General features: G+C 39.2%; 1 protein-coding gene across 1 annotated transcript in view; it reads left to right on the forward strand.

Annotated features, from left to right (window-relative positions):
- Gp210 (nucleoporin 210) overlaps window positions 1-24045 on the forward strand; it is a 461410-nt gene that overhangs the window by 351769 nt on the left and 85596 nt on the right. The window contains exons 13-14 of the mRNA XM_067145468.2: window positions 1148-1315; window positions 16061-16226. Of these exons, the coding sequence (XP_067001569.2) occupies window positions 1148-1315; window positions 16061-16226 (334 nt within the window). The remainder of the gene's footprint in view (window positions 1-1147; window positions 1316-16060; window positions 16227-24045) is intronic.

The following is a 24045-nucleotide window of genomic DNA, read 5'->3' on the forward strand; positions in this document are numbered from 1 at the left end:
CCAACGGATGCCGGTCTTCCCCCATAAGGCTGTAGTCCAGTTAAGTCATACAGCTTACACGTGCTGGCCCCGTACAATATCGAAGATTGAGAATGGCGGACTGAGAGGCCACACGCATAGCAGTATTGTAAGTACTCTGCTCCTTGTGCAACAGAGTATGATGTCTGTTATTGCAGATTCAATAATTTCATGAACTACAGTCCTTCAAAGTGTGATTGGCACCCAGGCAGTTTAAGCAAAGTTTACACTTCTTGGTGAAATCTATTCCATTTCCACCGCTGTCATCTTGAAACCTGGGGTATTTTGTTAGGGTGTGCACAGCTTTACAAAACCAAAACTCACAATGAAGTGCTGTTGTGACGAAGGACATCTTACTACCTTTACCTTGATCACCTATTGCTTGTCGGTTTGGTGTCTTTCAGGGTTGAATAACTCCAGAGTTTGATAACTACGGTATTCTCCAAGAATGCTACCAAGTTCTTCGAGTGGGGGAACTGCTTATCTGAGGTTTTAGCCAGGCCAGGCTAAGAAATTGTTTAACGTATTTGGACTTCACTGATGAAGGGAATGTACCATGTTCCTGAAACATGTATGAATAAATCATTTTCTATTATAGAAGTGTATGGACAAGATGGACCAAACACATACTATAGTTTTTAATAGCGTTAGACAATTCAGTACAGGAACAAGTACAAATACCTATTATGATTAAGTTTATCAACAGTAGTTCACACATTATAAGCAATATTGTACATATACGCATATAGTTTAAAGTAATTTGATAGAATCTGAGGACATTCTTTTAGAAAAAACATGTCATTCTTTGTTTAATACTGTGTATTTTTTACAGCTATGTTATAGCGTTACATATTATATTTGAACTTGTGTGTTTTACAGACTGGAAAGCTTTTTAAGTTATATTCTACTAGTAAAGTATATACCAACGCCCTACAGGCATCTAATTAGCCTGCGCCATTACTTAAATTTGAGATATGCTGGTATGTTTTCTACTAGTAATGTATATACCAACACCCTAAAGGCATCCAATTAGCCTGTGTCAGTATTTAAGTCTTAGAGATATGCTGGTTAAGTGGATAAACACATGTCATTTGCTTTTTATTTTATTGTGTCATTGTATCTGTTGTAGGTGATACCAGGTGATGCAATGATCACTGTGAATACACCAGATACTACCTCTGTTGTTAACGGCTACACCTACCAAGTGGAACTTAGTGATCAGTATTGGAAGACTGCAGAGCTTAGTAAACGGATGAATGTAACCATAATTTCTAGCATGACAAAGCAAGAAATTCAGGTAAGTGTCTGTTTTGCATTAATTTCAATTTGTTCCATATCTTGTTCGTCATTGTTTCATATACCCCAATCCTTGATACCGACAATTTTTTCTGTAGTGTTTGGTATATTATTATTTACAGTTGTTCTGAATTGGACATCAAACCCTTCTTGCACTACTACAAAATGGTACATGTATTCCAAACACGTGTGCAAAACATTTTAATCAAAATATGCATTATCATTATAAATAAAAATATAATGTATTGTGGATTTGGTGCCCCTACCCTCCCATGCATAGCGATGAATAACATTTTGCTTGAAGAATACCGTATTTACACAAATAATACCCGCATATTTTTTTATTTTTTTTTTTTTATTTGAGGCACGAAATTGGGGTGCAGGTTTTATTTGCGTCAATGTTGGCTCTTTTTTTTTTTTTTTTTTTTTCAAAACCAGCCTTCCTAAAGTTAGGGTGCGGGGATTATTGACGTAAATACGGTATATTCATAACTACTAATCCCATACTAGCATAGAAGTCCAGTAAATGCCTTCCATTCCTACTAGCTTTCATATCTTCCCCACATTTGCCCATCACGTTCTCATATTCTTCAGTTCCATTTCCAGTATTCGTATTCAAATCACCCATTAGCACTATTTTATCCTTGCTGTAGACCTTGACTCAGTGCTTCATTAAACTCGGCACTTCATCCTCGTCTGGATCCTCACGTGGTGATGGCGAATATACTGGGACAACCAGTCATCCTAATTCCTCCAACTGCTAAATTTACCCACGACTTTTGCTCATTTACATGCCTAACAGAAACTGTGTTGCATGTAATAGTATTTCTGTCCTAACCCCACACTCTGCCCTATCATTTTTAACACCTGCTAACATCACTTCATAATCTCCTTTCTCTTCCTCGTTATCTCCCCTTACCGGAATATCATTAACTCCTAACACATCCAGATGCATCCTCTTTGCTGACTCAGCCAGTTCTTTCTTTCTTCCATAACTCCCTTTAACCCATTAGTGCACAGGGTTTAAAAAATCAGGTGTTATATTCAAAGAAAGTATTATCTTTACACATGGTGTAACATAGTGGTTACTTTCGCTCCACATAGTGGGGACAATTGTAACTTAGTTGCTTTTGCTCCAGACGAACACTAATAAAAGAAACATGAACACACATCAAATTTACACTTGCTAGAGTGCTGAAAGAATGTTCCCCTCATTACCTTTACTTTTAAATTAACTATACTTAAATTAAATGAATCAGGATTATTATAAAAGGGCATCATCATACTAAATGAGCATGGAAAATAACAAATTAAAAATTGAGCATGAACTACTCTTCTTCTTCTTCTTCTTCTTCTTCTTCTTCTTCTTCTTCTTCTTCTTCTTCTTTTTGGACACTTGATCATGAACGATCAGACTTCAAATCTGCTTTATAATTTACTTGATACCTATTAACCCCTGAAAGAAAACTGTGTAGTATGCCGTGTAGACCTTCACTAATAAAGAAAAACATAAGATTTCATCTGAACATTTTACTGCGTAAAATCCGAGGATGATTATACTTACTCGTACTTCCTCTTAAAACAAAAATCACCATTACCACCATCCATAAAATCCACTTAAAAGTATTTCTTCTGCCCTCCAACACATAACATCTACTCTCACCATGAACAGCTGTCCTTGTCCCTCTCCACATTATGTTCAGTCAATACTGATCTGCATTTAGGGCAGTTGCCCAGGTGGCAGATTCCCTATCTGTTGTTTTCCTAGACTTTTCTTAATGATTTCAAAGAAATTGGAAATTTATTGAACATCTCCCTTGGTAAGTTATTCCAGTCCCTAACTCCCCTTCCTATAAACAATATTTGCCCCAATTTGTCCTCTTCCTACAGACAATTTATAAACCCTTAATCAGTATTTACAAATACACTCATCTCACGTCTTTTTCTATACTGTCCAAAATTAACAATCTCCTCTAAAACTTCCTCAAATAACATAACAATAACCTATACTAACAATATTTACAAATCCTGGCCTCATCCACAAAATGTATTAAGTATACTGTAACGTTTTGGCAGGGTAAATAAGTAAATGAGTACAGAATGTGGTAGCGTTCTATTTCTAAGATTTATTAACTAAGCACTGCAGTTACAGATTTACACACACACTATAGCCGAGCTTACAACTTATACAAGTACACTTACAAGGTTCACGCTCTCTCTCTGTGTTTCTCATGTTCTCACGCTACACAGTTCTACATTCACACACAAGGTTTCCTGTCGCACGGCTACACATTCATTCCTTCGCCATCAGTCTGCACTGTAGCACGCTAGTCCGATATCATAGCAGTCCACGCGGGTCGGGATAGTATCTGCTGTTCACTCAATCCGTCGAACTCCGTTTGCAGTCTGCACACGTCGTCATCCAGTGTTCCCTTCGCGCTCCTCCAGAACACCCAATGTTCTTCTCCAGCAGCCAGATCCAAGAGACTCCCACATATGACGTCAGGGAAACAGAAACGAGTCCTTGGCTCCAACAGGCAGATACTCCATCAGGCTGACATCCCCAGCCCAGGCTACCAGCGAACTCAATCTCACTCTCACTCACTCACTAACTTACTAAGCCTGTCTAACTCTCACTGACTCCAGGCAGGTCGTTCCTCTCTACCTGCACTGGCCCTTCGAGAATAGTCCGCATGCCCAATGGATCCAGGAACCTCGCAAAATGGAAGACTCCAGATTAATCGTGGAGTCATTTCCATGCTCCTCTGCTACGGGACCGCGGGCAGAAGCAAGTGGGGCTGGCCTAACACTTAAGTGCTGCTCGTGATTGGCACAGTTGAAGTAAGAGGATGGGCCGAATACGGTGACTAACCGGGCCCGTAGCAAGTTGGCATGGCGGACGCTATAACCATTACAATACGCTTCAATCTACTCTCTGAGTAACACACACTGTCTTATGCAAGCTTTTCACATATGTACAGATGAATTTGTGTATCTTATACTGTTTTTAAATGATAAGTCTAGAACACCATGAAAACTGCATGTCTCTAGCCTTTGTGAAATTGCGAGCATAATTCAAAGTCATAATCATAGATATAAATTGTTGTGTACCTCACCTCAAGGGACACAAAACTGTGGAAGTATTGTAAAGAAAGGAATAGAATTAAGTAATTTAATAGATATATACTTACCAGATATTGTAATAGGAGTTGAATCATGGCTGAGAAATGATATAATGGATGCAGAAATTTTCTCACGGAACTGGAGGGTGTATCGTAGAGATAGGATAGGAAAGGTAGGATGGGGTGTATTCATTCTCAACAAAGAAGAATGTGTAAGCTACGAAAAAGTTAAAGATGACAAGCACGAAATTCTAGGGTTAAGGCTCATTTCTAAAGATAATAGACAACTTGATGTCTTTGGAGTGTACATACCAGGAAAGGGTAGCGCAGATACTGATTCAGAATTATTTGATAAGGTAATCAGCTTTGTGGGAAACGATAAGGAAAGGAACGTGATCGTAGCGGGTGATCTCAATTTACCAAATGTCAATTGGGAAGGTAATGCGAACGACAGGAAGCATGACCAACAAATGGCAAATAATTAATATGGGAAGGGCACCTGATTCAGAAAGTGATGGAACCAACTAGAGGGAAGAATATTCTGGATGTGGTGCTGGTAAAACCAGATGAGCTCTATAGAGAAACCGAAGTAATAGATGGTATTAGTGATCACGAATCTGTTTTTATGGTAATTAAAAATAAATGTGAAAGAAAGGAAGAGATTAAAATTAGGACTGTTAGGCAGTACCATATGGCTGATAAAACAGGCATGAGGGAGTTTTTAATAAGCAACTATGATCGGTGGAAAACGGTAAATAAAAATGTAAACAGACTCTGGGATGGGTTTAAAGCAATTGTTGAGGAATGTGAAAATAGGCTTGTACCTTTAAAGGTGGTAAGGAATCGTAAAGATCCACTATATTATAACAGGGAAGTAAAGAGACTAAGAAGGAGGTGCAGACTGGAAAGAAATAGAGTTAGAAATGGCTGTGGAAGTAAGGATAAATTGAAGGAACTTACTAGAAAATTGATTCTAGCAAAGAAGTGATAGGCATAAAGCTGAAAATTACAGGTCAGTCTGTTTGACATGTGTTGTATGTAAGCTTTGGGAAAGCATTCTTTCTGATTATATAAGACATGTTTGCAAAATTAATAATTTGACAGAAGGCAGTTTGGATTTAGGAAAGGTTATTCCACTGAAGCCCAACTTGTAGGATTCCAGCAAGATATAGCAGATATCCTGGATTCAGGAGGTCAGTTGGACTGTATTGCGATTGACTTATCTAAGGCATTTGATAGTGTAGATCATGGGAAACTACTGGCAAAAATGAGTGCAATTGGACTTGACAAAATAGTGACTGAATGGGTGGCTCTGTTTCTAGAAAATAGAACTCAGAGAATTAGAGTAGGTGAAGCTTTATCTGTTCCTGTAAAAATTAAGAAGGGAATTCCTCAAGGCAGTATTATTGGACCTTTATGTTTTCTTATATATATCAATGATATGTGTAAAGAAGTGGAGTCAGAGATAAGGCGTTTCGCAGATGATGTTATTCTGTACAGAGTAATAAATAAGTTACAAGATTGTGAGCAACTGCAAAATGACCTCGATAATGTTGTGAGATGAACAGTAGGCAGTGGTATGATGATAAATGGGGATAAAAGTCAGGTTGTGAGTATCACAAATAGGAAAAGTCCTCTCAGTTTTAATTACTGCGTTGATGGGGTGAAAGTTCCCTTTGGGGATCATTGTAAAAACCTAGGTATAAACATAAGGAAAGATCTTCATTGGGGTAATCACATAAATATGATTGTAAATAAAGAGTACAGATCTCTGCACTTGGTTATGAGAGTATTTAGGGGTTGTAGTAAGGATGTAAAGGAGAGAGCATATTTGTCTCTGGTGAGACCTCAACTTGAGTATGGTTCCAGTGTATGGGACCCTTACCAGGATTACTTGATTCAGGAACTGGAAAAAATCCAAACAAAAGCAGCTCGATTTGTTCTGGGCGATTTTCGACAAAAGAGTAGCGTTACAAATATGTTGCAATGTTTGGGCTCGGAAGACTTGTTAGAAAGGAGACGAGCTGCTCGACTAAGTGGTATGTTCCGAGCCTTCAGTGGAGAGATGGCGTGGGAGGACATCAGTAGACGAATAAGTTTGGATGGTGTCTTTAAAAGTAGGAATGATCTCAATATGAAGATAAAGGTGGAATTCAAGAGGACAAATTGGGGCAAATATTTGTTTATAGGAAGTGGAGTTAGGGATTGGAGTAACTTACCAAGGGAGATGTTCAATAAATTTCCAATTTCTTTGCAATCATTTAAGAAAAGACTAGGAAAACATCAGATAGGGAATCTGCCATTTTGGCGACTGCCCTAAATGCAGATCAGTAGTGATCAACAACAAACCATGTAAGATGTTAGGCGGGACTTCTATGAACACGACAATACCGTAGTAAACAATACAGTGCGCGTGGAGAGTCCGAGAAGACGGTGTAATTTCCGTGCCATATATGGCACACTGGGTGGATTCAGGTTAAGGCCACGGCTTCTTGCTGCCCATTCCTAGGTCTTTCCTATCCCATCGTCACCATAAGACCTATCTGTGTCGTTGCGATGTAAAGCCAATTCTTAGCTAGTCTGCTATGTGTTCCTTACTTCTGCCATCGTTAGGTTTTTTTTTTTACGTCGCACCGACACAGATAGGTCTTATGGTGACGATGGGACGGGAAAGGCCTAGGAATGGGAAGGAAGCGGCCATGGCCTTAATTAAAGTACATCTGCCTGTTGTGAAAATGGGAAACAACAGAAAACCATCTTCAGGGCTGCCGACAGTAGGGTTTGAACCCACTATCTCCCGGCTGCGAGCTCACAGCTGCGCACTCCTAACCGCATGGCCAACTCGCCCACTCATTAGTTATTAAGTTACTAAATGCTATTCCTTTCTTTACAATACTTCTACAGTTCAATACTAACATATTTATGCAAGGTCTGTCTAGGGAGGTCAAGTCACGAATGCTACTTATGGAGCCGCCATATTGGGTCTTTAAACGAGCGTAACCAAAGGCAAATATATTTGAATTAAAAGGATTTTGGTACCGTACATTGAAATAAAAAATTACCAACTATTTTTCATAAAGAATTTAATTGGGGATCTACTGTTCATGTATATATAACTGTATAACATTTAAATGATATGAATACATTCACAGCTATTGGAATAGAAAGATAATTAACAGAGCCTGAATTTTTTTTTAAACAAGAATCAACAGAAAAACTCATATCCTACTCTTTTACTTCCTTACAACTGGGTTTTCCTGTGTTTCTTATTAATATCATCTGTCAAATACATATCTTATTGACAGAAACATAGAAATCTGTACCCTGTGTCATATTATGATTACTGGTACATGAAATACTGAACTTGGAAGTACTGTACTTAAAGTACTAAAAGACAGTTTAGCCGGGCTGAGTGGCACAGACGGTTGAGGCGCTGGCCTTCTTACCCCAACTTGGCAGGTTCAATCCTGGCTCAGTCTGGTGGTATTTGAAGGTGCTCAAATACGTCAGCCTCATGTCTGTAGATTTACTGGCACGTAAAAGAACTCCTGCAGGACTAAATTCCGGCACCTCGGCATCTCCGAAAACCCTAAAAGAGTAGTAAGTGGGACGTATCGCAAATAGCATTATTATTAAAAGACAGTTGTAATAAATTACCTTCAGTGTTTTCTTTATTAAGAAAGTAACTACCGATACTGCATTTCTAAAAGGTTACTCCAGTATGTTGACAAACACTGAATGCCTCTTGAGTTCAGTGCAATAAATTATGTATGGTAACTGTTGTTATCCATTCATGTGGTATTTCTTTGGGTTCTAAGGCAGAAATACTCCACACATATGCAACAAGAGTGATGTTCTTAGCTACTCTTAACTAGTTTAATGATAACCCATGCAGCTATATACTGTAGTACAAAGTGGTGGTGGTGATTATTGTTTTAAGAGAAAGTACAACTGGGCAACCATCCCCTATAAACACTAATCAGAAGAAAACAAATGGAAAGGGTCCAACACTTCGAAAAATGAAGGTATTGGCGAAAGAAAGGTGAAGGCCACAAAGTGCGTGGAAGAGAATAACTTCCTAGGCCTTGAATACGCTAATGCCATCACGGTCTTAAAAGAAGTGTTGACCAGAGGAGGTCGGATGGGTGAGAATAGCTGGGAGCCTGACACAAGTAAGTCAAAGCAATGTCAAGACTCAGCTAAGGGCCTCGTAGTTACAACCCAAAATAGATTTTGCTCTGTGGGTGGGGCAATAGAACAACACCCATGGTATCCCCTGCCTGTCATAAGAGACGACTGAAAAGGGTTTCAGGAGCTCCTAACTAGGGAGCGTGGGTTGGCGACCACGTGGCTCTTAGCTGAGTCCTAACATTCATTGCATATAATAATAATAATAATTTACCGGGAGGTACACGGTACACCTCATCCCCGTGCACTTAAATGAAGTGCCTTGAAGAACGCTATCTAACATACAAAACTTGAAATATCTAGTGCAAGAAGCTGGGACGTTGATCAAAAGATGTCAGTACTAAATGATAGAGTAATATGTTATTTTAAAGTTTCCTAAACTGACTGGATTTCTTGTTTTCTTTTGGTGTATCACTGGTTGCAACAACTATTTCAAGAAATTTGGACTTTTCTCCATATTACAGAACTGAGGTCATGCACTCTGGTGCAAACGGAAATAACTAGAAATTTAAAGAAGTTTTGTGTTTATAGGTTTTCTGAACTGAATTGACTTTCCTTATTTTTGATACTTCAGGGTTTGCAACACTTCCTTCTCATCCCGCCAGCTTTGGAGTCTGGCCAATCACAAATTTTCTGTATTTATTTTTTCAGCCAATCATGGGCTTCTTATAATTTTTTGTCAATTCAAAAAAATGAGAGGGTGTGTCCGGATTTAGTCCAGAGCCTTCTCAAACCTTCCTCTCAGGTATAAAAGCTGTCGCTTTTTAGTGTTAATTTGTCTTACTGATTGCCGTGTTATTGAATGTGTGTGCTAAGAGAGAAGACGGGGTTCCTCATTCTTCGGCAGGCAGAACATCACCCCAGGTAATGGCCCCCAATTTTCTAACTCAGTAGTTATCCCCGCAAGCCGACCTGAGGGGAAGGTTCCCTATCTTTAGTAATGTAACCGTAAATTTTCTAAAATATAAACTTTTCTTTCTGTTCAAGTAAGTAATAGGTACTTAACTGTAAATCGGTGATAGAGAATGCGTTACCCTCTTGGATTCCCCTTCAAATAATCTTGAGATGACTACGATTTTGTAACTGCTATTCTCTTGTAAATTGTAAATTAACTTGCCCATCTAGTCACCTCAGTAGTTTGGGATTAGCCTCTGCATCATTGGGCCGCAAGCCCAAGAAGGTTTTTAAACTTGGTTTTCAAGGAGCACAATTGTATGCCTCCATACATTTTTGAGTTTGGGTCAGTAATTTAACCTGTTTCTTATTGCCGAAGGCCCAATAAAATGGTACTAGATATCCCTTTGTATACTAAAAGGTAATTAATATGGTATTGTAAATTGTAGGTTGTGCCTAGAGAGGCCCTCCTTGGTAGAAGTTGTGGAGCATGTAAGCTCTTTTCTGGCAATGTAATATATATTTGTGTAATAATAGAGTGGTGCCTTTGGTAGGCCATAAATTGTAACTGTTGGAGCAAAGTGCTCTTGAAAATTGTGTTTTGGGAGATATCTCTCCTTGCCTATCTAACTAAACGCAACATTAGCGATGTTGGGACCTTCGTAAATTGTGGGCTTGAAGCTCAAGTTTGTAAATTACCAATTCTTGGTTTTTCTGTTTTTTAGCAAAATTGGTCTGTACCTGAAATCTTGTTTTTCCACGAAGTGAAGTGTTTTGTTAAAATTTAAAATCTGAAAAGAAATATAACCTTCATTTTAAAATTTAAAATTCATCTTTGACTATCATAGATAGACCCATTCCAGCCCGCACCTTCTTTCATATCTGTGATCCACGAAAACCTGGTGGTATTAATAATAATAATAATAATAATAATAATAATAATAATAATAATAATAATAATGGTTAAGAAAATTAAAGACATTGGTAGACACGATTCCATAAGAAATAGAAATTCAGTCATTATTAAGTTGAATTAACCTAGGTTACGCTATTTTAGAGATTACATTAGGGTCCAGTATTTTGTACTCTAGAGAGCATTTAAGATGAATGAAATTTAGCTGTAAATAATAACTACAGTACCATATAAGACTGCTATTAACAAAAAAAATTGTTGTAATGATGGCAAGCTGGACACAAATTGTTGGTTTGAAGTGATAGGCCTATTGTTTGTTGTGATTGTAATTGGTAAATGAAGATGAACAAGCATTTCAAATATCTGTGAAACATTGCATGTCTGTAGTTTACATGAAAAGGAATAGAATGAAATGGCGTATGGCTTTTAGTGCCGGGAGCGTCCGAGGACAAATTCGGCTCGCCAGGTGCAGGTCTTTTGATTTAACGCCCGTATGCGACCTGCATGTCGTGATGAGGATGAAATGATTATGAACACGACACATACATCCAGCCCCTGTGCCAGCGAAATTGACCCATTTTGGTTAAAATTCCTGACCCTGCGGGGAATGGAACCCGGGACCCCTGTGACCAGCATGCTAACCATTTAGCCATGGAGCCGTACTCATGAAAAGGAAATTTTCATAAACATCAATACTAGTATTACACATTTCCTCTTACTTTTCTTGCTTGTTTTGAAAGACAAATCTTTCTTTGGGAGGTTTCCTATTATATGTCAAAGACTTGGGTGGATTAGGGACGTTGAAAATTGTTGGGATGGAATTCCACTTGAGTAGTGGCCTCTTTAGTTCAAATTGCGATTGTTCAAATTGATGCTAGAAGAAAATATAATAAGACCTATAAATATAAAACATTGTTCATATAAACATATTATTATTCACGAATAATATGAATGTACAACTTCACTAACCTCGCTCAAGACGGAATTATCTGTAGGTTGCCATTTGTAACGCCTACAGCTTTGTTCCCACTGAGCTCTCCTTTACTTATCTCTTGGGAAACAAAACACTCTAATTCCGTCAGTTGTCTTATTTTGACAATTTGGTGCGGCACAGTATCCCATTTTCCTTCAAAATACAAGAAATAACTCACATCATTACATCGGGGACGCCCACATAACGATATTTAAGACCCAAAATGGCCACCGCCGCAAAGGATTGTGGTTGCGTGACCAGACCTCCCGAGACAGACCTTGTATTTATGTCATCACTACCTGACTTCCAGATCCCTGTACCTGCATCACTGCTCCCTAGTCCACCCTGTTTCTCTGAATGTATCTCGCTATAACCCTTGTAACAAACTTCCTAACTTATACATATCACTGCGGTTCAAGTGGCCCACAGGCCTCTACTATCCCCTGTGACAGCAGTGAATTCTACCTTTAAAAGTGGATGAAACTTGAATTAATGAGGTATCCGCTGGAAATTGTTGCATTTTGTGTCTGAGAGGGAACAAAACTTGAATTGAAGAACAGTGACTATGGCAAGGGATAAATTTTTCTTGCAGCTAATAGAAATTCATGGATTCCATTCTGCACATGGGACAGTATTTGAACAAATGTTCTGCCAAGTAGTAGAGGAAATTGTTTTCCTTGTGGCCTACTGTGGACAGAGATTCCCGAACATTCCACCACTTCTTCTCTATTGTGTTGGAGTACACCGCTAAATCTTCTTCCGTGAAACTTCGGCTCGGTTCATGGATGTTTCCACTCTCAGTGGTGTCTAGGTATTCAACTGGGTGCTTCGCCTTCATATGCCAAAATCCTTCGACCTGGGGCCAGTTTTTTGCCTTCCAACACTCTGATATTATTGCAGTCCTGGGCAATATGTATTCCTTAATAATCTTTATTAATGTTGCTGTGTTGCGAGATTTCACAAGCATGAGAAATAACTCCCTATTGTTGTCCCGTTCAACGCCATAAAATCCCTTCGACTTACTCGGCAGCCTTTTCAAAAATTTCACCTCGTCTGTTTCCACTACACTACCCACTCCTCCAATGTGTCCCGAATTACGTACAACCCAATCCTCACAATCTTCTCTGCAATAACAAGACCCATCACACACTGCTTAGAACTTAGCTTCAGTTCCTGCTGGATTAACTTGTTTTGGGACTTGTTTTGCAGTGATCAGTAGGCTACGAAACATTATTATTATTATTATTATTATTATTATTATTATTATTATTATTATTATTATTATCATCATTATGAAACAAATAACATTTGCAAGGAAAGGTTCCCTTCCAGAAGTGTAATATACTCCCCACACTTCCAGATCTCTGTCACGAACTCCACAAAAATTCAACGGCTTCATTAAGCCTTGACTGACTTAAAAAAATCTGTGAATTTCAGTCCATTATAGATACTGGCAGCTAGCGGTGTTCTTCCCCATCTCACTCCTCCAGCATACTACTTCAGCGTAAAACATTTGTCATGCTAAGCAGCATGGACGTCGTAATGTTCTACTAAACACAATAGTCAGAGCGTGAGGCAATGTGTTCCATTATGCGTTCTTGATGTTATCAGCAAAATTGTTACAAAACAAATTATACTACTAGCTTCAAGAAATAGTACTGATTTCAGTGGTATAATTATTGTTTTGTAAACAATTTTTAATAATATTTTAATATTAAAAAAATGCTAGTAATTTTAAATCAGAAAATTATGTATTGTAAATTTCAGTAAGCAAGTTTGGTGGGTTTTTTCTTTTTTACCAGAAAATGTTGTCTTGTGGGAAGATGTGTGAAATTGTCTGAATTCCTTTTTTTATCTGAAACATTTTTTCATTAGGGTTTTAGCTTGCCTGGAAATTGACCATCTAAATGTCATTAACTGAGGTCATTCACGTGTACACAGGACACAGTATTTTTTGTTTCGAACATTGTTTTTATTGAATAATATCTTTAGTTTCCTTCTGCATAAATGAACACACATTACTCACTAGATCCCTTCTTTCTCTATGGCTCCATGTAACATTCTACCTATGAGTTTCGAGGAAACACCCACGCTTTCATCAGCATTAGGTTAAACAACAAAAGTAAACCTGTACTCGTGCCTGTGTCTGTAAACCTACTATTGTGCATGTCATTGTTCTCAGACAGGCACACATTCAGCATAGTCTCCACATTGTTCATTGCCCCTCAAGTACCCAGCTAGCTTCCAGTATCTGTACTTAATATATATTCACATTGCAGATACAGTACTTCCATCCGGCACACACTATGACACTTTCAAACTTAGTGGTTTCATCGTTTTCATGAAATATGGCAGCCCTATGCCCACATGGTGCGAGCTCTATCGGAGACAATAGGAAACTGCTCTTCATCAGAGCCAGCCAATAAGAACACAGAGAATGGTTGTATTTCCCAGGTAGACATGGTCTCCATTATAAATTTTCTGTATAAGTAAGAATACTTTTAGGTGCAGGTTGGCACGTCCCTGGCAGGCATAAAGGAGGGATCTCTGCTACTTCAGGTATTGTTTCACATCATTTTTACATGATTTTCTCATTCATAAACATGTACTCCTTTTAGTAAAGTGCTACCGTTTAACCCTCCAGTACATGCACATCTGATCCTAATGTTAGTACATGTACGGCATAGTTAGTTTCATGTGTGACACTTGTAAAATAATGTATTCTGTCATTTTTTGGTTTAAATGAAACATACTGACATATCTCATTATATTTACTAAGTTTTCTTTTACTATATGCAGAAATAACGAGAGTACAACACAGAACACATGTTCTTCTTTGGGACCAAGTCCATTTTCATAGTTTTCTGGTAAAGGTTCATCTAGCCACCTTACACTCTCCGAAACACTTGCCATGTTGGATCATATCACTGCAGCCTTTCGTAACAACACACCGTGTGGATAAGGCAAGTGTTACCTCTACTACAGTGGTAACACCAAACAAGGCACAGAGTTAAAAGGGGAAGGTAAGAGCAAAACTACACAATTACTTACAACTAACTTACTATAAAACTTATTATCTTATAACTAAAACCTTATAAATAACCTTACAATAAAATTATTTTATAACTAAATTCTTACAAATAACTTACAGCTAAATCTACAAGGTCACCAACAATGGTATTTAGCCTTTCGCTACCAGACTTAAGGTACCTTGACCTGGGAGAGATGGACTCTGCTGATCCTTTTCCTTTTGGGATCACTCACCAATAATGTCACCGGGGTAAGGAACTTTAAGGTGGTGCAGGGACCTCGAAACCTGGCAGCCTGCTTACTGATAACATGGTCCGCAGCACTACTGACGGGATGTGTTCTAATAAACACCTGGTCACCCACAGAGAGCTCGTGCGGCCTTTGCCCGTGGTTGTAATTACGCTGGACCTTAGCGTAATAAACCTTCAAGTTCTTTCGTGCACGGTGCCAATTAGCTCGGATCTTTTCTGGGCTGGCATCGTCGGGCAGAAGATCATTAATTGACCATAGGTTAGATAGAGGAGAATTTGGATTAAAAGCCAACATCAACGAAGCAGGGGTTTGCTTGTGGCTTTCATGGACCGCAGTGTTAAATGCAAATGACAACCAATTCAGTGAGGAATCCCACTTGGAGTGGTCTGAGGAGTGATAAGCGATGAGGGCAGATCGCAGGTTACGATTCACTCTCTCAGCATAATTTGGCTTCGGGTAATAAGGTGTAGTGGTTACATGAGCAATGGATAGATCAAAACAGAAATTCCGGAACTGGGCAGAAGTAAAGGCTCTTGCGTTATCACTTGCCAAGAATTGACAGGGTCCAAACGAGGCGAATATCTGTTTCAAGCACGAGATGGTGGTGTTGGCGTTAGCCATCCGAGAGGGGAACAGCCACGTAAAACGTGAAAAGGCGTCAACACACACGAGTATGAAACGATGACCATTCCGAGATCCCGGGAAAGGACCAATATAGTCTATGAACAGTCTTACCATGGGGCAAGAAGCTTGCTCAGAAGACAAGAGACCTAGACGAGGATTCGGAGCAGGTTTACTGATGTTGCAAATCTTACAGGACTTGACAAGGGTACGGATCTCACTATCCATGGATTTCCAAATAAAGTGGTTATGGATTTTTTCTCTTGTTTTGAAAACGCCCAGATGACCGCCCACTGGGGATTCATGAAAGTATTTGAAGAGAGCCAGGAGCAGGTTAGTTGGGACTACAATTTTGGGGTCTCTGCGACCACGAGCAGGACAACACAAGACACCATTCTTAAGAATATAGGGCTTAACAGCAAGAAATAACTATTTTATAATGGAAAATCTACTTAGCATATGTCGACAATATAGACACACCAATGCGCACGGAGAGCACTGGTACTCCACTATAACTTCTGTGTGTTTTTAACAAAGCACACTGCTACAAAACAGAGCACGAGACTGATTGATAATGTGTGGATAGGGATGTGACAGGAAGGTACACAGTATATAAAGGTCACCAATGGTGCCAGTTCTTAGCAAAAATAATCAAAAATTATAGTAGGGAATCACTATTGTGCTTCTTTGTTATGTAAATTTATGTATGTTGTAATTAAAAGACTATTGGATTCTGCACTTGTTTTGTTGTAGGTCATGCTTAAAATCCATCTAGGAGGAGAGAAGTTTACCCATTCTCCATGCTTGGTGTCGCATGTGAGCGGCTGGGGTGGCTACATCAGTGACTTGCTACTTGCATACAAGAATACACTCTACATTGCTGGATTTCTAAGCATCTGTTTAGTGTTAACTGTGTATGGTGAGCCATCCCTTTCTTATCTTTTATGTTTGCAAATTAGGTTACTTACATGATTTGTATATATATATATTGTAACAGGAACGCCCGTACTTTAGTTCAGTGGAGAGCATGGATCGACGCCACGGCGTGTACGGTCCATACTCGGAGAGTAAGAGAGAGATGGGTAGTATAATAAGTTCTTATTAAACTTGTGTTTATTTAAAAATCGACAAACTATATCACCTTTTACAGACGAACAGTTGAGATTTTTAATGTCCAGGTAGAGGTAGGAAGAGACGTCATCCGTCGGCGACGGTGATGTCCCATGTTGGTGAACTCCTTCCCCCTCACCATGGAGCTCCTCTTGGCACCATGGCACCACGTTATCCCACGGCGGTTGACGGCCTTCGAAGTTTGGCTGAGACTCAAACATGGGAGTCTGATGTCTGATGATGTCTACGTGCAGTGTAGAATATTTAATTAGTTTTTATTCCACTAAAATCCCATGAAGGGAGTAGAGAAATGTGTGGACTTCGCACATTATGTCAATAGAATCTGATGCGACACCTCTCTACCGCACTGCACTAAAGATTGTGACATGACACTGTTCGTAAAATTCACAAGTTCCACGGTTAATAGGGTCGGGCGCAAACACTTCGAAGAAATTCACATAAATTCAGTATCAAAGTTTGTGACAATGAGGAAAATGAGCACCGTTCATAATAAGAAAGTAATTATCGTCTGATACACTCGCCGACGAACTTGAAATTAATGGGGTAACATAATGATCTGGAACCTTCTATGACTCTAAGGTTCAGTCTTTCGAAATGAAATGAATCATTACTTTGGCACATTCAAATGAAAAGAAATAAATTAAGTCGCTAGGGCACAGTCTTATGTAATGCTTGAACACGATAAAATGAATGTACAGTTTTATGAATGCAAGTTAGAGCACACACAATCTTATGAACAAAAATTATGTTCTTTCACGAAGGCACAGTCTTATTTGAGCACATTCGTGTGGAAAGAAACTAAGTTTCACGAAGGCACAGTCTTATGAAATGAGACATACAGTTTTATGGAAAGACATTAAGTTTTCACTCAGGCACAGTCTTGATGGAACGAGTTAAGCACAGTCTCTCAAAAAGAAACTAAGTTTAACTGAGGCACAGTCTTTATGAAATGAGTTAAGCACAGTATTGCAAAAAACACAGTCTTTTGAGAAAAGTTCATGTGGAACAGTCCCGTAAAATAAATTGAGGTACAGTCTTTGCGAACTGAAATGAAATTCGTAAGTCACTTCGTGATTGTTTAAAATATCAATCATCTAAGCCCTTTCAGTTCAACACATTACAAAACCGAATCTATCACTCTTGTATTACTGTTTGTACAAATTAGTCACTGTCAATAACTCGAGATAATTCACCTCCTTCAAGCTCACACAAAGTTAAAGTCCTAAGATAGCACTTCTAACACTTAGAAAATTTTAACTGTATCACTCATGTTCTGTCATCGGCACTCCGCCGGACTGAGTAACGATCTCGAGTACAACTTCCACAGCTGGCCTGCACGACGTGGCAGCTGGGATACAAGGACGCACACACACTGAATTCTACTGAGCCAGCGCGCTACTTTTATACGCATAGGTCGGACTGCGAGGTTTCAAATGCAAGATCTTCAATCTTTAATAACTCGGCTATTCTTCCGCCGATTTTTTTGAACTTTGGTACATTATCTGTTATAAAGATCTACATGATGATGTGGTTAAAAGTTTGATCGGACATTCCATTCTGGAGATAATGTAATGGAAGCAGTGGAATGTTCGACCATGACATCACTTGGCCTTGGCTGGCTCCCTGTAGCGAGCAATCATCTGCCTCGCTGTCACATCCGCTGCCGGAACACTCGGTGGTCTTTTCAAATCAGAGTAGATGGGTGTTAGTGCGAGTTGTATAAGAAATGCTTTGACGGCGAAAGTCGACAGGGCATTCCCATTTCATCATATAGCCTCCAAAATGTTGACATTATTACTGATTTTATGTATTCTGTTTTTATGAAATGAAATGGCGTATGGCTTTTAGTGCCGGGAGTGTCAGAGGACATGTTCGGCTCGTTTGATAAGTTCAAGTCCAGCTCCTTGGCTGAATGTTCAGCATACTGGTCTTCAATTCAGGAGCTCTGGTTTCAATTCCTGGCTGGATTAAGGATTTTTAACTGCATATGGTTAATTCTTCTGAATCAGGGACTGGATGTTCGTGTTCGTCTTAAGTCACTTCTTTTCATATACACACAACACATCACACTACTAACCACCACAGAAATACACAATAGTGAACACATCCCTTCACGTGGGGTTGGCATCCTGAAGGGCATCCGGCCATAAAACTGGACTAAATTCATACTAGTGCAGATCCCAATAAATTGGGGAAAAGGTCAGGGGGAAGAAGAAGACCATATTTGATAAGTTCACTAACAGTATTTTCAGGGTACAGTTGACCTCAAATTGAAGTCCCTGGCCATGTTAGGTGGTGCTCCTTCAATTTTTAATAACATACAATTTAAGGAGCCTAGAAAGCTATTTTCATTTTCATTTGACTCAAACAAAGGACATATTTCTTTGAAAATTGATGTATAAATAAAAAATAAATAATGTGTGAAAGTTCACCAATAGACACTGATTCTATGGATATTACATTAATTATTGCACTCATAATTTAAATATAATATCAATACATTTAACAGTTGCAGTAGTTCAAAGAAAAAAAAAACAAGCCATCATGGCTCGTTTCTACTTGCATGATACTGCCAATGTTACATAACAGTATACCTAAAATAAACTTCCATATCCTGTTCCTTCTGCCCCTCTGGATCTGTCAAAATCACTTACTCATCTGTGGGTAGTGGTACTAATTTATTCAGGGAGTATTTAAAAATTCCCCTTTCAGGTTTTGACATCCACTGTGGTCACAAGTCTGTCAATTCTGGTGTAGGTCCTGACCTCAGTTGCCATCTCACTGTTTATGAGCTCAACAACACCAGCAGGAATCTTTGGTTGAATAATTTTCCATTCTCGACATTGCTGAAGGCTGCTGAGACAGCAGCTCGACCATCTCTTCTATATCTGTCACATAAATCCTGTAGCTTTTCCCATTTCTATAGCTAGGACTGAGGGACATTGCTGAGTCTGGGTCCAGAAAGGAAACCAGTGGAGAACCAATCTGGAGGGGATCATTAGGATTAAGGTCTGCACACACCAAACGTGCAAAACGTACAATACCGCGGTCGCTGCAAAGTTCGCCCTTGTCTTCACACCAGAGCGGGAAACAGTAGCTGAAATGGATTCAGCTAATGAGGGGATGCTTCTTCTTCTAGCAGTTGCTGAGCATGATGACCGCAGGTTCATATTATTATTAATTACTACTACTTTATTTAGCTTATTTCAGTTATTTCTGTGACCCTGGGTTGTCCAGCAATGAAACTGCTTTAATAGGCAGACCCTTCTTTCTCACAAACATTTTAGTTTCAGGCACGAGAACAAACGCACGTGATCTCAGTAGAGGGGAGCCACAGTACGATGACATGTCGGGAATAAGCAGGGAAGCAGGGAACAAAGTGCTTAAATTTGCGAAAAGAAAAATTCAAATAATGCTTGGATTTAACGGAGCCTCAGGTTTCTGAGACTCTGTTTATTTGAGATTCCTATTCTACAATTGGTAACAGTTTCCGGGTTGGATTCGCAACACTTGGCACTATTGTGCAAGATTTTTGCCAAGCTATTTGTGACAGAATGCAAGGAATATACATTCCAGAACCATCTGCCAAAACATAGATATAATCAGCTCAAGGATATTATAGAATGTGATAATTCTCAAACTGTATCGGTAGTATCTTTTGAAATCACATTACTATAAAATGTCCGAGGAACAGTGGATCAAATTATTTTTGTTTCCTGAAAAATTCTCTATTGTTCTTTTATCCATTGTTGGTCTAGATTACAAGTTCCTATGTGTGGATATCGGAGGGTGCGGAAAAAACAGTGGTGGTGGTATTTTCCACAACTCTGTAATGGGACAACGGTTAGAAGTGGATGCTCTTGGTGTGCTAAATGACAAAAATCTTCCTGGACAGAATGTGCCTGCGTCTTATTTCATAATTGGCGATACGCGTTTCCCTTGAAAGTGTACTTAATGGGACCATTTTCATACAGGCAAGTAAAAGGAGACAAGCACAAAGAAAATTACAACTATCAACTGTGTAGAGCAAGAAGGGTCATAGAAAATGCCTTCGGCATACTAGCACAGAAATTGGGAATTTAGTACAGACCCATGAAAGTCAAGTGGACACAACTAACCTTATCAGTAGAACAGTGTGCATTCTGCACAACTGCCTGACAGAAAATTACGAAGATTTAAATCCACTGGAATCAGAACTAGGAGCCTTTAAAAATGTTGACAACGATGCACGACGAGCACCCGCTGTAGCTTTCGTTGATCGTGAGATTTGTGGAGTTCTTTGGCATGCATAACAACAGTTTTAGCATACATCTTACATGTATCTGAATTTTTTGTTATAATAATTGGTCATATACAGTCGTATCAGCACACTAAATGTTATTTCAGACCCGGTTTTTGGACTCTTTAAGGTCCATCATCAATGTTGAAATATTTTTAAAACATTTGATTTTACATGAGTATGTTGTCACATTGAGTTTTAAAATGGTTAACCTTGGAGTCCAAAAACCGGTTCTGAAATAAAATTTAGTGTGCTGATACGACTCTGTATATGACTAATTATAATAGTAAGTACCACCATCAGCACTGTTAATAAGATGGCTTTGATATTTTATAATGATTATAATGTATCTGGAGGTCTAGGAACAGAAAAATGTGTGCAGAACAAGTCACAAACAGACAGTGATAACACTGGCCTGCGAATTCAAACTTTCCGATCTTTGCATGAAGTTTACATAGTGATCTTTTATATTTCGGGCATGCTGATTCCGGAACTGAAGTCAGTTTTCCCCTATCATATCAGGTTTTAGTGCAAATTCAGAATGAAAATTTGATAAATATATAGCACACGCACATGCAAGATTACTATTATCACATGTAAAGAATGCTTCTATTTTCACCCATCTAAACACTCCTATCTTACACTGGTATACTTATGAACATAATATAAAGATATGTAGTGTATTGTGTTAACAGATCTGTAGAAAAACACAGCCAAATGAACAAAGTTTACCATGAATTAAGCCTCATAATGTACTGAGAATGGTAAGTCTACCGTTTCAATTTTATAATGTCCTACCTTAGTATAAGAAAAGTCTTCGCCTTGCTTTCCGTGTGTGAGGAGCAGTTGGACCTTCTCTCTTTAGTAACCAGCAGTAATCTGCCAGCATGTTTTTGTTCCATTTACCTTGATATCTGCGTTCCATTTCCTGTAGATCTTGATGGAATCTTTCTCCTTGCGCTTCGCTCAGCATTCCTAGGTTCTCAGGGAAATAGTCCAGTTGTGAAGGTAACATGTGTACTTTCAAGCTCATTTTGCAGCCTAAATCTTGGAAAGAAACCAGGAATCTATCCACCATTTGTTTTTAATCCGAATCCTCTGTGTTCCCAAGAAAGTTTTTGACCGCATTCCAGAATTCTGTCCATGCCGATCGCTCTGCAATGCACATAACGTCTTCAAAATTAGCATCAGAGTGTAGTTTTCTGATATCTGGACCTGTGAAAATATCCCCCTTGATTTTGAAATTACTGATGCCTGGGCCGTAACTAATTGCTTCATAAGCCCTAGTTTGATATGAAGCGGAGGTAACGGTATTTTGCTCTTGTAAACATGAGTTTCTTGTTTTATGTTTTTTGACCCTACAATCCATTGTCTACATGGCCATTCTTTTTTAGTCCAGTGATGTAACCTTGCTCGACTGTCTCACTCACACAGAAAGCAGAGGTGCTTTGTGTAGCCTCCTTGTAAACCTAACAGAATACCTATCACTTTGAAATTACCCACACTTGCCACTTGTGTTCCTGGTACTTCAGTTTACACAACAGCATTTTGAGATTTCCATATGTTTCTCGCATAATAACTGAATGAGCAACGGGAATGAATGCAAGTTTGTTTTCATTGTGAAGGACGCACTTCAAACTACGCTTGGAGGCGTCGATGAAAAATCTCCAGTCAGTAGGGTCATACTGTGGTGTTCCTAGTTTTAAGATAACCTCCGGAATGTTCTTGCAGTAAACCAAGGCTCCCTCTTCAGAAAAGAAGGGTGTAAATTCTTGTTCGCGATGTCTGTACCAATAGTACATCGTCCCTAGTGCCAACATGTTCCTTTCGCGAAGTCTAGACCTGAGTAACTCGGCAGATTCCTTTGTAAGGCCAAGATCTCGAACTAAGTCATTTAATGCACTTTGCTCAAACAGTCTCGGCTCTTTTTATACACATTCAGGGGAGAAATCACAGTCAGAGTTAGTGCCCACCATTTCTGCATCAGATTCAGAAGAGGGACAGTCCTGCAAATGTTCTGGACGCTGTGGTACTGGTGTTTCAGGGCCATGAGGAACGGGTAAAATTGCAGATCGAATATTGCTTAGATACACAATGTTACCTTTGTTGCTGCTGTTAAATCCCTTCACATTCACAAAACAGAAGTAGCAGTGAGTACTGTGGTCTGGGGGTTCTCGCCACCATTGGAATACCGAATGGCAACGCAGTTCGCTTACCGTTCACTCATTGCCGTAACTGCTCTATACAAGTTCTGCAAGCCTTATGTGGTGCCCACGGCTTGTCTTGGTCTCCAAGTTTCAAGCCAAAGTAAGCATAGTAGGACCGTGCAGTTAGGAGCGCGCGGCTGTGAGCTTGCATTACATGTTATAATTCTCGTGTTTAGGTCCGTATTGAAATGTACAATGAAGTCAAATAAATATTGAACAGGTGGAATAAATAAACTTTAATATTTATGAGCTTGCATCCGGGAGATCGTGGGTTCGAATCCCACTGTCGGCAGCCCTGAGGATGGTTTTCCGTGATTTCCCATTTTCAAACCAGGAAAATGCTGGGGCTGTACCTTAATTAAGGCCACGGCCGCTTCCTTCCAACTCCTAGGTCTTTCCTATCCCATCGTCGCCATAAGACCTATCTGTGTTGGTGCGACGTAAAGCAACTGGCAAAAAAAAAACATAGTAGGCCTTTCTTACGAACTCGGTTATATTGCATCGCTGTCTCATCGGCACGAAACTTCCACATACATAGCAGAATGTATCTGGATTGTTCTTGCAGCCACGTCGTGGCATGTTGATAGATGTAAGTTCAATAAAAATATTAGCACATTACGTCACTCACATATAGAACACTTATGAAGACAAAAGTCTCTTTTCACTAGCAAGCGAAACACATCTCAGACTGTCGCAGACGAAGCACAACAAGAGAACGATGCCACTCAGCCAAAACCATGCGTTGCCGGCTGTGTTGTACATAGTTGCCGGCTCTACACTCTGAGTGTGATAATACAGGACTATAAGATGGCTGGAGGACGTCGAATTCATAAAATAATATAGTGAGTTAATAAAAAAATATGGAAATCTAAATTAAAGCAACACACTTCCTAACAACATAAGAAGTGCTTTAGTGCATGTGATGAAATAAACGCAATATAGGATTTTTGAGAAAATGTTAGGTGATGGGAAAAAATTAACATTGGATCCTGATTCAGAATGCAGAAGTCATCCTAAAAAGCAATACAGGATGGCGGCAATGAATCCATCACAGGACAGTGATAGTTAAAGAATTGATACCAGTATATGCAGTTCTTTTCCTATTCATCCCACAACATATC

The sequence above is a fragment of the Anabrus simplex genome, chromosome 4, assembly GCF_040414725.1.
Source record: "Anabrus simplex isolate iqAnaSimp1 chromosome 4, ASM4041472v1, whole genome shotgun sequence".
NCBI classification, from domain to species: Eukaryota; Metazoa; Arthropoda; class Insecta; order Orthoptera; family Tettigoniidae; genus Anabrus; species Anabrus simplex.